Source organism: Taurulus bubalis (genome assembly GCF_910589615.1).
Source record: "Taurulus bubalis genome assembly, chromosome: 6".
Classification (NCBI taxonomy): Eukaryota; Metazoa; Chordata; class Actinopteri; order Perciformes; family Cottidae; genus Taurulus; species Taurulus bubalis.
The window spans coordinates 21300690-21316219 of NC_136594.1; the positions used below are offsets into that span (position 1 = coordinate 21300690).

Here is a 15530-nt window from a genome sequence, read left to right on the forward strand (position 1 = left end):
GTGTGGGTCGTGTGATAGACGACTAATCCAGGCATGGCGTTAGGATTTTTTTTGTTTTTTTGTTCATTTATAAATATGAATATATATATATATATTTATAAATATGAATATATATATATTTAAAATATATATATTTATATATATAATCTAAATGAAATTATATTTCATTTAGATTTTTTTGTGCATGCGCAAATCCGAATGACTGTATGAGACCTTGGGTTCGTGTGAAGACCACTAATCCAGGCATCGCGTTAAACATTTTTTTGTTCATTTATAAATATGAATATATATATTCAATATATATATATATAATCTAAATGAAATTATATTTCATTTAGATTTTTTTGTGCATGCGCAAATAGACTGAATTTGCACCTCTGCATTTATCATTTATAAAGCAATATAATGGTGGCAATGTTTTTCAGGCTTTTCCTCTCAAGCTTATTTTAGCTTTTAATTCCTTAATTCCTTTCTAATTCCTAACTACAGATAGCCACATTCTGTAACTACCTGCACTTACATTGCCTCCGTGCATCATTTACTTTGAGCTAAACTCCTTGGTATAATCTTGCAGTCGTTGAGAGAGACGTTACTTGGCAGAGTGAGAAATAAAAAATACGCTTTTTTTTTTTCTCTGTTGGGATGTCGTCATCTGAAAATGCTGCGTCACATGCAGGTATGTCGATTACTGTTATTGTTACACAAGTCTTACAGGCTATTACTAAAAACAACAATAATAATCATATTGTGTCATATCAATGAAATAAACGAATAATTAAGAGCACAAATATGATCTGAAATCTAACTAAAATGTTTTCTTTAAATATCTGCTTTTAAATATAATTTATATTATTACAAAATGATAATATACATGTAATATGACGTGCCATTTTGCCCCCCAGTCTGTGACGCGTCACCGCTTTGGGGAAAGGCGCCGCAGAAGGAGCCGGGATCATGGGGAAAGACGACGACGACGACAGGAAAGGGAGGATTGTGAAGAAGGTGAAGGTGGTGGAGAGAGCGGGGCTCTGGCAGCGTCGCGGCTCTCCATCACTGCAGCCGCCAAAGCGGTGGGAGGAGCTGTGAGGGAAGGGAGCAAGGTGCTGTACAAGCACAGGAAAACCTTCCTGAAAACTCCTCAATGAACAGTCAAGTGTCCCTCGTTGCAATTTAAAACCTTTGATCAACGTAGAGGGGTGATGTGTGAAAGTCTTTCTTTTTTACAATGTGCATCTAATGTTATCTCTGTTTTACGTCAGCACAATGCACCAGCACTTTCAAACCACACTATTAAATAGGAGTGTGTGTGTGTGTGTGTGTGTGTGTGTGTGTGTGTGTGTGTGTGTGTGTGTGTGTCTGCACCCTACAGAAAGGTAAACATCCTGGTGTGATGCGGCCCGTGTGGATTGGTAACAAAGAACATAGCCACACCTTTGAATTGAGAGAATTCACATGTTATAATCAAGGTAATGTCATAAAAACGGTGAGCAATTCAACTTACTGTACTAAAACATTTGCAAGTGTAAAAAAAAAAGATTTATCTTTGACAGAAGTTCAACACGCTCTACTGCTTCCCCCCCATCCCATTCTTTTTTTTTCTTGTATGTTTATATATCCCCGACACAAAAAGACAGTCTTGTCAAAGAAACAATCCAGGAAAGACGACAGCTAAAACATCGGCGGAATAATCAGTTCCATCTTTGGCTTCATTTAAGACACGACACAGTGTTTATAATAATAATAATAATAATAATAATAATAATACATTGCATTACAGAAAAGCGGAACAAATCCCTCGGATACCGGCATTGCTGAAGTTTCTTCAATAAACAAAAGTCAAGTGTTTCTTTGTCTTACTTTGGTCAGTGAAAAGAGGAACTGCAGTGGTCAGAGAGAGAGAGAGAGAGAGAGGCGTGTTTTTGTAGAACGTAAAAAAAACAACAACAGCAGCACAACCAACCAACCAACCCTCCTTTTGTGATTGTATTAAGGTTGGATTCCAACACCGAACAGACAGGATGGAGTCGTCGGACGCCACTCGTCGGGCTCAACAGGAGCGCTACGAAGTCAAGTGGGTCTAAAAAACATCCTCACCCCCAATATGGGAGGTCAAAGATAGCAGGGAAGCCCCTCCAGCAGCCCTTAAGGCTCCAGTTGAGTCTCCTCCTCAGCGTGTTTCTGCATGTGCACCAGCATCCCCTGCAACAAAGAAACATCCTCTAAATCAAGCTCTGAAAACCAAAACACACTCCTCTATGTACTATAAAAGACATTGAAATGGTGTTGTTTTTAAATACCTGCTTGGAGCTGTTGCGTGCACACAAAAACTCGTCACAGTTTTTCCAGCGGCACTTAAGCACCTGGGAGTTGGTGCTGGTGTGGTCGTTGATCACGTGCTGCTGCAGATGCTCCGTCATCCCGAACACCAGCGGACAGCCGTACCACTGTCAACACAAGAAACACAAAAAAGGTTGGGAACAGGAAGTCCATCTTAAAGCTTGTCTACTGTAATAAACACAAGATTGCTTTTCTGTATTCACTTTGATTATATTTCTGAAAACAAGATAAGAACAAACAAGATGGCCTTACTACAGGTCAACATTTTGTTGTACTGTTAAAATGTTTTGCAATCTAAAAAATCAAAATGAGCATCACGGTTTGATGTTAAGTTCCTCAGAAAGAGGCAGATTTCTGCTGAATTGTCTTGATTTCTTCCAAAATACACCGGACACATGACATCTGCCATCTCTCACTATTACATCATCTGATTAAGCTCTCTTGATCCACATATTGCACCTCTCAGCTCCCTCATCTTACCCAGCAGCGGTAGTTCTGCATCAGGTTCAGCTTGACGGCCTGCACGCTGCCGTCGTAACAACCGGTGTAGATCTGAAACACAAAATGAACACAAATAACGGGTTACAATCAGATCTCTAAGTTTATGTTCTCCAAATAAAAAAAATAAAAAAAATTGTATATCATGCGCTTTAGAAAAACAGCAGCTGGTTGAAATCTAATTTAAACGTGCAAAAACATGTGGCAGAACAAAAACTTTGAGAGCCAATCAAATAATTGAATACAATTAGAATTGATGATGTCTAATGAGTGTCTCATTAGACATTTTTCCAAGCAAATAGCTCTGGAATAAGCAGGTCTCTCACCATGTTCTTGTAGATAGCCATACACATCACCATGTCCTTGTGTCCACCATAGATCTGCAGCTGGTTGTGAGACTGTGGAGAAAACAACAGGTTGAACTAAGATTCTCTGTGTGAACGCGAATGAGCTAATTGCTCAGTAGTCACAGTGGATGAAAGGCTAATGTTGCATAAAGACAGAGACGGTTTCTGGATTCTGACCTGTAGATCGTAGACCCGCACCAGTTTGTCCAGACAATCGGTCACCATCACCTTCCCCAGGATGGACACGACCGTGATAGCGTGATTGTGGCCCTTATAGACCCGCACCAGCTCTCCCGTCTGTATGGGCGGCACAGAATATAATGTGTATATTAATACGGTTCTCTGACATTATACTTCGTGATTCCACTGCACTGTGGCCTTTATTGTAAAAGAAAGGAATCATAAACATCAAATCTTTGTGTAAAAAGAGATAAACGGGTTGACTCACATGAATGTTGTGTGCGTAGACACATTGATCACTGGAGCCACTAAATACCTGGTCGTTGACCACCTGGGAGGGAAAGAAAAAGAAATGACTCACTAAATCTCACTAAAACAATGAATCCTCAGCCCCCTGTACAATTTAAAACATTAGATAATTGAGAAAAGGGGATATATATTAAATTATTATCCCAGATAATACACTTATTTTGGGCAACAAAACTTCATATATGCCATGCAAAATACATTTATTTATTATATTATTAAACTTTTATTTAACCAGGGACTTATCTCATTGACACACGATAATCTCTTTTCCAAGATACAAGTGGCCAAATAAGATACACGCAAATATTTCTAACACATAACATGTAAAACACATAAAAACTAACATGCACTATCAAGTGCACTGTTTCAAACAACATAAAAACAACATTATAACCACATAACGTGTAAACGTGTTGTCTTTTCTGTGCGTTGGAATACTTGTTATGTCTTCAGTCAAAAAAAAAAAAAACACTGCGGCAGTGATGACGCTCAGATACCTTCATGTAGAGCACGGTCTTGGTGTGACCCTCCAGCGTGCGCAGCAGCAGGCCGCTCTTGGCGTCTCTCACGCTGATGGTGTTGTCGTAGGAGCCGACCAGCAGGATCTTGCGGGCCCCCTCCTGAGACGAGGCCAGACAGCTCACGGCTCGCGGCCCGTGGCACTCGAACACATCCATCTGCTTGTTGGTCTAAACAAAATAGAAATCAATGCCCCTTCATTGTAGACCGTCACTTTTTTCCACCTTTTATCAATCAAAAGACAGCCAACAGAGCTAAATACATTTTCTGGGATGATGCATTAATATATAGTTTTTTTCTCAATTACAAAACTAAACACATTCTTACAAACAGGTTTACGATCATATCAAACAAAGTGAAGCAGCAAATTGTCACATTTAAGAAGACTTTACATTTACAGTTACGTTGTGTGCACACGGCATCTCTCACCTTGAGGTTGAAGGTCACCACTGTGCCGTTTGCCAGACCAGCGTATAAAATCTTCCATCGACTGTGGAGGCAGAGGACTCGGTCTGGGAGGGAGAACTGCTGCTCGAGTTCTCGTGTCTGTGGACGGGAAACAACGACGACTGAATTCACTTAACGGCGTCACAGAAACGGATTTGCTTTAAGGTGACTATTGTACAGAATATGGTCCCAATTATATATATTTTTTTATAAAAGTAGAGCAAAGAATGGCCCTCTTCTTCCATTTCCCAATGTAAAGTCACAAAAACCTGCTTTACAAATATGGCGGCACAATATATGGTCTGATAAAATACAAAATAAAAAGCCCAAATCAACAAACAACCGAAATAATAAAGACAAACGTGTGTAAGAATAGAGCAAATTAATTGGTTATTAATTAGTTATTAATCAACGCATTACACAAAAATCCTGTGTTTTTGACCACACAAATTCAACCAGCTCAAACAGAGAATGCCATACATTCAATGAGTGCTGCATGGATAATCACTTATTAATGTGATTAATCCGCGTAAAGAAGAGAAATGTGTTTGTACCTTGAGACTGTAGCAGCAGATGGTCTGGTCACTGGAACCAGAATAAATGCGATGATGCAGACTGGGAGACACGGACACCAACAGGCAGCTCACTTTGGAGCTGTGACCCTCAAACACGGCGACACATTTATGACTCTTCAACGGCAAAAAAGAATCCAAGTTCGTTGGGTTGATACATTCACACGTAACAACCTGACCAATGACGCCCTGATGACACCCACCACCAGGTCGAAGGCTTTGACGGTGCGGTCTCCTGAGCACGTGTACAGCAGCCCGTTGTAGATCTGCATGGCGTTCACCGCCTCCTGGTGGCCCTCGAACACACCCTCAGTGGGCAAATCATCCTGCCCGTGGTCAGAGGAGGCATCTGTGAACCGTGCGCACGCGCACGCGCACACACACACACACACACACACACAAAGATATAGAGCACATTATACTTATTATCTTCATAGCTTGAATGAGAACAACATCGACAGCTGTTCACTACAAATAAACAGATGCAGAGATTTAAACTTAAAATCAAATATTCTCTATAAAATTTCCAAGCGTAGGTGTAGGTTTGCATATATTTTTCTGGATAGACATTTAAATGAGAGGTATGTTTCAGGATAAATATACACATTTCAGAAGGTTGTGTCTATTCACCACTGCACTCATGCTCATACAGCGTCACTGAAAGTCAACTAACACCTCTATGAATATCTTGCTCATAAAAAGTAATTTGGGCCCACAGAGTCTTTTTTTAACCTGCTCAAGGAGGATGGCATTTCTAATTCTGGCTGCTCAGAGGGTGGTATGATTTTTATGTTTGGTTTTGTGTTCAAACAACAATACTACCAGTGGAGTAATGGTGTGCGACCATCACTGCAAAGTGTCCTTTATAGCAAATAAATAAAAAAGCAGACATTCCCTGCATGATTCGTCAGCTGTGTGCAGGTGAGAAAGCCGGTTTGAACGTCTCTTTCCAGCTCTTAATGTGAACAAACAAGTGCAACACTATGAATGTCGTCCAGGCGAGACCATCTGAAAACGTGCTGTTATCCACATATTTAAACAACACCGTATGTCCCTCCCTCTCTGTTACTGCTGGGTTTTCACTCCCGCATGTCGTACAAACTTGTTCTTATCTTATCGTATCTTATAACATGGAGAACTCTCCAGAGATGAACTTACCCGATGAGATCTTCGTTATCTTGGGCGACGTGTCGGGAAACGGCAGGTCACTGTGTGGAGGGAAGAGGCGATTGATGAGTTTTAGTTTGGGTTTAATCCTAAATGATGGTGTGATTAGACCTCGTACAAAAGATCGTCACGGGTCTTTAGCTGGCAGAATGTTATCATGACCTCTAAAACCCAGTTCTCATGTCTATATTTAGTCTTCTTTTATTATTATAAAATCCTTGATAGTTTACTGCATTCAAAAAAATGTTTTTACTCGTCTTCTCACTTTTTGCAACTTTGTTATTATTGAAAAGAATAACAATGTCAAATAAAGGTCGGCTTATTTGCTTGTTCTGGAGCTTTTGAGCACATCAAACTGTCCTCATCAGCAGATAGAGTTTACTCAGTGGCTTTCCAAGATAATTAGTTAGTCAAGTGTGACAGGGTTGAAAGCTCAAGGAGAAGCCAGTAAAAGGACCTTGAGTTGAGATAGTGTTTAGTTTTTTTAAGGCCATTTCTAGAGGTCAAGAATGAGTCTCACTTCTCGGAGGATCGACACGCATCCATGTCACTGGTGTAGGTGACCTCGTTGCAGGCCAGGCTCTGTGGCTCTAGTCTGGAGGAGTCTGGGACCTGAACCGGAGGAAAAGCTGGAACCAGGGCGTCCTGACAGACCTCCATGCTTTCTTCTGAATCCAAGTTCAGCGCCAGTTCGGCGGGGGCCATCTGGGGACGCTCCACCGCGTGTTCGGGGGACTTTGGGTTGTCTTTCTCAAGCCTGGCGGTCGGAAACAGACGCCTGGAGGCCTCCTCGCCCAACTCGCCCAACTCCATGTTCATGTCCCCCTCTCTGTCTTCTGAAGGCGGAGTGGAGGTGCTGACCACAGAGCTCCCACTTGGTCTCCTGTGCGGTCGAAGACACCTCGGCCTCGAGGCGTCGCCATCTATCTCTGTGTCACTGCTCTCAGGCTGCTCGGGCCCTTGGGCCTTCTTCAGCACCTTCCTCTTCTTCAGCTTCCTTACACGCTTTCCACTCCTCAGTTCGGAGAGAGAGGCGGGCAGATTGAGGAGAGAGAGGGGCTCAAAGGAACGTGAGGCTGCACAGTCAACAACACTCCCCGCCTCAGAGCTCCTCCTGCTGGCTGGGAGAAGATTTATGGAGGTTTTGGAGTCGGGCAAAGGGGCGAGACAGTTGTTCGATGCCTGTATGGCCTTCTCCATTGTTTCAACCAGACCTGATAAGCTCTCTTTGCAGTCTGCAGGGTCGTTGAAGTTCTCCCAACTATGTTCTGTGTACGACTCAGGCTGTTTTGTTTCAGGAGATGGCTGAAAATTAAGGGCTGGATCTGCAAGAGTTTCAGAAGCATATGGATCAGCACAGATATTTTTGAGCATTTTTGGCAGGAAAAACACTATTATATAGCCTTTTGGTTATAACTGCTGCAATCTGTCCATCGGCGTAATAGCATGAAAACATTGGCAGAAATGTACTGTATGATGTTACCTGGTGAAGAGCATGCATTTCTTAGTCCTTACCTTGCATCCCTTGAAGTAACTCAATGCGCTTGCTTCTCAGTGTACTCATCTCTCCAGTCACCTGGGTGAGACAAAATCATACAATCAGGAAGTGGATATTTCTGCTTGTAATATAATATGTTAATTACTGGAGGAACATGACATGAAACTAGAAGCACTAAAAGTAAGATAAATAAGTGACCTATAGAACTACATGTTAATAAACTTATTTACCAAATACTATCATCATCATCTAGTTACATTGCCCGTACAGCACATACAGACACTTTAAGACACGCTTCACTACCTCAACAGTAGATGAAGTGGCTGGCAAGACAACAAATACTCGCTAAGCTCAGTAAACTGTGGACATCTGCTTCAACTGCGCCGGCCCTAAAAACTAGGTAACTCTCCAGGAGAGAACCAACACTCGCTAACTGAAACCCAAGTGTGTATAAACACACTAAGTTGCTCTTGAATCAAAATGAAAAGTCACGGTTGTGTCTTTTTTTTGAACCACCATGAGACGCTGCACCTCCATGCAGGCGGCCTCCAGTGCCGTCCGGGCCTGGAACATGCTGGCATCAACAGTCTGCAGGGAGCGACTCAGCTCCTCCTCCCGCAGAGACACAGCCAGCAGCTGGTCGATCTGTAAACGCTCTGCACCAAAACACACTTATGAACCGACGGTAGATCGGCACTACTCAGCATTTAGAATCACCTTTGTGATCTTACAAATATATTTAGATTGAAGGTAAGTCAAATTATTCCACCAAAATCCTTGAATTGCATTAGCTGAGACAGTATACTATAAACAAAAACATATACTTCAATAATCAAACATAACTCACACATACATACCTTTTTTAGATTTTACTTTCTTTCTTTTGTTATTGTGCTCCAAGCAAGACGCCTCGGCACTTGGAACGTCCTACGAGGAAGAAAGAACAGAGTCACATTTTTGACTATTAAAGTAGACACAAATAAAAGTCACACAGACCTTTTTTTTTTTTTTAAAAGAGTACTCCACAGTTTTAGCATTGCGCTCCTTAAACGCTGTCAGACTCATCATGGTCAGTTTGTTTTGCAGCAGAATCAGATATTGTTTTTTTTAGCCAACACATTCAACCCCCTTTTCAAAACCATGTGCATACATTACCCACAATGCAATTGGTATGATATTTAGAGGTTACACTAGCAGCAGCTAATAAAGCCTCGAGCCTCAAGCAGAGAGGAGTAGTGGGTCACAGAGGTCTCATTTCTTTCTAACTCTGCACCAAGAGATATTTGTAATTTCCAATTTATCAGTCTTGAGGACCTTAATCAGGACTTTACACAGCTTCTTCTGCATATAACTGTGTTTTTTACACGTGCCGCTGTACTCCCCGAGACCTGTAAACTAGTTCCCCTTTAACACCGTTTCCTTTACTAACCCTAGCTGCTCTTCGCCTCTTTCCTGTTCCCTGGCCGTCGCATAGCTCCGTCCCCGAACTGCTGTCCCCGAGCACTGAATCCGACCGCTGGAGGGCCTTCATCGTCGCAGACGTTAGCTTGTCCGTCTTCTTCTGTGCTTTGGCCTCAAACTGGTCAAGCATCTGCTCCACCTCCTGCTGACGCTGACTGTCTTCCTTCCCTTGAGCGAATATGGGATTTGGAGAAACGAAGAATCCCTGCTTCTCTGAACCGAGGACTTCTCTTTTTTCTGTTTCGTTTGAAATGAGGGATGTAAACAGGGAGTGAGTGGAGCCCGGGGCGATGCTGCTCTCTGATAAGGAGCGTTTTCGTGAGGTGGGGATGTCCACCAACTCCCACTGGAAGCCCTCAAGCAGGGGAATGGCGTCTTCCTCCTGGCTCTGGTCCCCCTGGTCGATCGACACTATCTCGATGCCAAACCTGGAGGACAAAGAGGACATGACATGAGTAACTGAAACCAAAAAGAATTTAAAAGAAGGTACTAAAGGTAAGATCAAACATTCACCTTGGCATGCCTTTCCCTCTGTCTTGCTTCTTCCTGACCTCCCGATACACCTGATCCCAGTTCACATTAGGTCGTGACCCAGAGGAGCTGAGGAGCTGCCGCACAGTTGATTTGAGTCCAGAGTAGGGCTGCGCGTATACCGGTCTGAGTTGTCCCTACGGTATGAATTTTTCACATACCGTCATACTGATCACTGCTGTTTGGCAGGCAACAACATTTAATGTTCACAGCTTGAAGCTGAAGAAGCAAGCGGACCAAGCTACTTACGTCTCATGTTAACTCACTTGACTCAGGGTGTGCAAAAAATGACATCGCCAAAAGGCATGCTGGGTAAATGGCACCGCCCACACAGGAAGACTTTTCTTGTGAAGGAAGAAGTCTTTTCCTGTGCAGCACAGTGGGCGGGCTTTACCCATCATGCCTTTTGGCTATGTCATGTCTTGCACACCCTGAGTCAACTTCTATCCGTGAGACGTAAGTAGCTCAGACCGCTGTACACGTATCTGTGACTGTAAACATTAAATGTTGCTGCCGGTTGAATAATGACGATAGTTGTTACGGCCGCGCATGCGCCACTAGTATCAAGGGATTCCCCTGGGTCCTAAATCCCTCCAGGCTAGCACCCTATGTACCAATCAGAACAGCTGCTGGCCAGTTGCGCGCGAGTGGTGAATAACGATGGCGGTGACGGTCCTTTTCGACGTCAATAAATTAATGTGTTTATTTGGAAAAAAATACCGTGATATACCGTGAAACCGCCAGAATCTTACAAAATACCGGCCAACCCTAGTCCAGAGTCCTTTTCTGTGTCCCTTCTCCGCGACTCGCTCACGCTTCTTACCTGTCTGGCAATGTTCAGGTTGGGCTTGTGGCCACCGGGTTTGCTCTTGGAGCCAATGTGTTTGGTCAGGTAACGTTTCAATAGACTTGATGCGTTTGAACCCGACACCATCTGAGCCTCGCCACTCCTGGAGGTGTCACTCTCTGAGCTCTGCTCTTCCATCCTGTTGTTTTTAGAGCTTTCCAAGGAGCCCCTCTTTTCCAACACAGTCTGTCTGGCTTTCTTGAGCGTTTCTGGAAGCTGCCGTTCTTGCCTGGACTGAAGGGGCCCAACGAGTGTAGCCTGAGAACTGACTCCGCTCTGCTTTGCAGTTGATTTTGGTTGTGCGTGCGCTTGACTGGACACCTTGCCGAGTTGTGCTCCGCTGTTGAGAACAGGAAGTGAGGACATATTCCTATCTTTATGCGGCAATGGCTTATTTGCCTTTTGGTTGGAAGGACCAGACGTGGCGTTCTGGGGTACATCTCTCTGAGCACTACTGCTGCTGTTACTACTATCTCTGGATTTGGTTTTGGGGTTCTTTTTCTGCTTTCCTTTCTCTTCCACACTTTGTCCACTCGAGGTCAACTGCCCCGATTTCTGTTCAGGTCGGGATTGTCTGTTAACGACACTGGTTTCCCGGGCCTTGTCTTGTGTCTGGGGTTTGGGGACTTTGTTGTACTGCTCTGAAGAGCTTGGGTTGCTGTCCTTATGGGGTGCAGATTCTAAACCCTTTGTGACTGGATAGGGGCACCAGCGACAGGCTTTGTCCAGCTTTGGATTGCTACCAAAGGTCTTAGAACTCTTACTAGTGTTGTGGTCAGGTTCTGCTGTTTTCTCCTGACCATTCTGAAACCCGTTCCCCTGCTGACCTGCCTGCTGACCTTCCTGCTCATTGAATGTATTTTGAAACTGATTAGCCCGGACAAATACATTGGGTGGTGGAGATGGATACGTAGGAAAGGGCCCGAGAAAGCTCAGGGGCTGGCTCCTTTGTGGGTTCTGGGAAATATTGTTTCGACCATAGACCCCGTTACTGCTGCCTCCGTTGCTGAGCCAAGGCAGTCGACTTCGTTGATTGCCAAAAAATGAACCCTGATCCCACTGCTTGTTGCCAAAACCGTCCTGGCAATGCAAGTTTCCACCAGCAAACTGTCCAGATGCCCATTTCTGGAAGTTGGGAGGCTCCCGAGCATGCCAGGTGGCGCTCTTTCCCTGTGTGCCGTGCTGCCAGGGTTGTGAATCCCCTGCGTAGGCCTTATATTGGTTGCCTCCATACCAGGTTTTGTGTTGGCTGGATCCATTGAACCCCTGTGATTGCTGCTTCTTCCAGGCACACTCCAGCTGGTAACGCTCCTTAGATTCTTTTAACCGCTGCTGAAACTCCACCGTTGTCCTCTGATCCTTTTCTTCCTTTGCCAGTTTTACAGCAGCAGTTTCCTTTTCTTTTCTAAAAAAAACCCAAGACAGATATCAGTATGTATTTATATCTTCCACTACATTTTACTTGCCTAATTTGAGGTTTCAATTCTAAAACCACAATGTTACATCAAAGGAATTATATGTAATTGATTCCAGATTTCAGAGCAACACAGGGTTGAGGTGATGGTTTTTGGTTGTGTTTTACCATTTCTAAAGGGCAGTAGGTGAGTGTCTGAACTCTGTGTGGGCGCTCATACTCCAGCAGCAGCTCAACTCGAAGCAGCAGCTAAAACAGGCTCGTAGGCTTCACGGAGCTAAAATGTGACTATACATGGCGCATGTACACAAAAGACAAACCTGTGAGCTAACATCTACATTTACGGTTCAATTTTAACACATTATGAACAAAGAGACAAGGAAAGACAAATTGGAATGGAAATATTGCCCACGGAAATTGATTTGCCTAAATGGCAATATTTCTTTTAGGCTCTGGACTGGTGATCAAATGCCATGTTGACAAATATGAAATATGTTTTTTTTCTTCTAAAAAAACTAAAAATGATTTCATTAACAGTTTATTAAAAGCACTCAAAAGAAAATGTGTTTGAACAAATGTATGTTTTCGCAAATAAATAATCCTTCGACTAATTTTTACATGACTTACCTGATCTGTTCTTTTCTCTTCTCGATCAGGTCCACCAAGGCCTGGTCGAAGTAGTCCTCGTCATGGTCGTGCCCGGCATGCTTTTGATCGGCGGCCTCCACATTCTGCTTGTGCTTGGGACTGGAAATATGGCTGGCATAATCAGCCAGGCTCACCAGCGTTACCTTGCACACTCTGCACTCGTGTCCGCAGTCCCTAGGGAGGGAAGGCGAGAGTGGGCGATCAATCGTTCCCTCAGGCATTGTTCTGATCTAGTCTGGTTCTGTTACTTTAAAGTAAAAATAAAATCAGGAGAGGAGAATACTCAACAATCCTTATAAGATACCTTGTCCGAATTCTCTATATGTCACAGATCAGGAGGTAGCTAACTTGTAATTTTTTCTTGTTCAAAAGTTATAATCTTTATCTTCCTGATCTTTTTTTTGTCTTCAGTAGGCCATAGGCGGCAGAGCGAGCGCAGGAGCGGAGGAGCAGCCAGGCCGGATCCAGGCAGCGTGCTCATCTAGTTGTTTTATGTCCAGCTACCACAACCAGCCGTGCAGCGCAGCACCGGGACGCGTGGAAGGGGAGAGAGAGGCACGGTGCCCTCAGCCTAGTGCTCTTTCATGATGGTGTCCACTGCGCTCTGACACTCTACAGAAGGCGACGTCTGTATTTGACACTCAACACTCCTCCTTGAGAACAGCCCCCCTCCAGGCCAGCATGTGCTATTAGAACAGGCCTGAGCATCCTGCTGACCAATCCCGAGCAAAGCCTGTGTAACTGGAGCCTCGTGCAGCTGTACTTTAAAACCTCTCCCAAGTATGCCATCCTGTGACTCTGATAGGGGTCGTGACTTTGCTGGCTCCATCTCAATTCTCTTTTTCAAACCTGTGCCACGGCATGCCGTCATTTTGTGACCTCTCGTGCAGCTGGCAAAGTCTTTATCAGAGAGATCGGTCTACTTGTATTTATTTGACACGTTATTTCTCAGCTGCAGTGCTGGCAGAAGTGCAGCCAGACTTGGTAATGATGAATTCCTCTGCTGGAGTTGCAATGTGTAAGTCCGCATGGTCGTCGCTCAGAGCTGCATCAAGCTGTAGCTAAAGTTAAGCTTCAGGCCCCCCATTTCTGGAGAGACAGTTCTCTAAAATAAATCACCATGCACTCTATACCTGAAACTATACCTTCTCTTTCATAATTCGTTGGACTTGCTGCATACTGTTCATATCATTTCTTCTTAGTTTTTTCTTTATACAAATGTACCTTACCATCAAGTTTAAAAAGATGCCATCCTTGCACATCAATGTTTATATGAAATCCCAGTAACTTAGCAACAACTCCGTCCCCTCAACAAAGTATTTTCTCCGCTCCAGATTCTCCCCTCTCAGCGACAGGCCACATACTTCGACGAAAATCATGACAGTAAAAGTTCTCCTAGATCCCGTAGTAATCCGTGATTATTTGGAAACTAAATGTTTTGATATTACTAATTTCCAAAAAGAAATCTGTGAAAATTTGAGTCACGTTACAACAACTCACCGGCCTTTAAGCATCTCCAGCTCACGGTGATGCAGCATACTTCTCATGTGCTCATCCACCTCCTGCGGATAAACAGTGGAAAAAAAAGGGTTTCTTTTCGGCAACCATTAAACTTGTCCGTTTCCAGCAAGTTCCCTTGTTTAGCTCGGTGGTAGATCAAATGTTATTGATCCCCAAGAAGAGGAATTTCCATGTCCTGGCATTGGATTTGGGGACTTTTTTTTAAGAAACCAAAGGATGAAATGTTCCTTTAAAAACTGGTATAATAAATTTGCATAAAAATACGTAAACACAAACAGTCCCAACAAAACCTATATTCAATAATGCTGAATTGATTATATTTTAAACCCCTTGATATTCATTTTGTGAAATAAATTGTGTAACTCCAGTGTCAATGTAGCTGTAGCTCCTAAATGTCTCACATGAAATAATACAGTATTTACACATTGATAGCGTATATCAGAGTTTGATGGTGAATTACCTGCTTGGAGGAGTGGATTGTCTCACAAAGGATGCACTCTCTGTTTTTCGCCATCTTGAACACAAGTAGAAATCAGATCATTAGTGTCAATGGAGAGAATTGAGTACATAAAGGGTCTCATCAATCACAGCTTACTTGGACAAAGCCACAAAACACCCTGAATTATAAATATAATGTGTGGTGAGTGTGGCTAAACTGTAGTTGGACATTGTGACGATCAAAAATAATTCTGTGAGCGCTCTGCAACAACTCAGACTTATCAAACCAACACAACGGAGGGAGCTCAAGGCTCATTTTCTCTAAACAACCACACCTAACTATTCAACGACATGCCCCGGTACCGCAGCCCGAATGTCAGCACAGAGTTCAACCTGGACACTGGTCTAATTCCAGTCTGCTGACATAGCAACTCTGTGGCCCGGAGGCAGCATCAGAGCTATGTCTGAACTTGTTGAATGTTCACAAACAGTGCTAGAAACTAACGCCACCTTAAGGTCAAAGGCTGGTGAAGATATAGGCCTGTGGTTATTAGGTGCTTCTAACGTGGCCTTCTCAAGAAGAAGCAACTGATCATGTGGGGACCTTTTTCTGTTCTAACATGCTACTGGTTTATAGATTTTGGGATAAATATGTTGTCTTTATAACAGCTTTAGTACCGTCCAAAACAAAACCATGACAAAAACACAACAATAAAAAAACATCCGTGCCATCTCTAATTGTTGAGGTTTTGGGCTGTGAAATATTAAAATAGAAAAAGAACAATGTGTATAGCCA

At 43.3% G+C, this 15530-nt stretch overlaps 1 protein-coding gene across 1 annotated transcript; it reads right to left on the reverse strand.

Annotated features, from left to right (window-relative positions):
* Positions 1-1455: 1455 nt before the first annotated feature.
* On the reverse strand, positions 1456-14810 carry LOC306737494 (zinc finger protein 106-like; the record flags this gene model as incomplete). Its single annotated transcript, XM_079219227.1, has 21 exons — positions 1456-2199; positions 2298-2444; positions 2818-2889; positions 3162-3233; positions 3360-3479; positions 3631-3693; positions 4169-4360; positions 4620-4736; positions 5192-5326; positions 5413-5558; positions 6368-6417; positions 6897-7701; positions 7892-7952; positions 8406-8530; positions 8732-8801; positions 9304-9763; positions 9849-9992; positions 10634-12118; positions 12755-12949; positions 14276-14337; positions 14757-14810. The coding sequence occupies 21 exons, from the start codon at positions 14808-14810 to the stop codon at positions 2143-2145; spliced, it is 4632 nt and encodes a 1543-aa protein (XP_079075353.1). The 3' UTR covers positions 1456-2142.
* Positions 14811-15530: the final 720 nt, after the last annotated feature.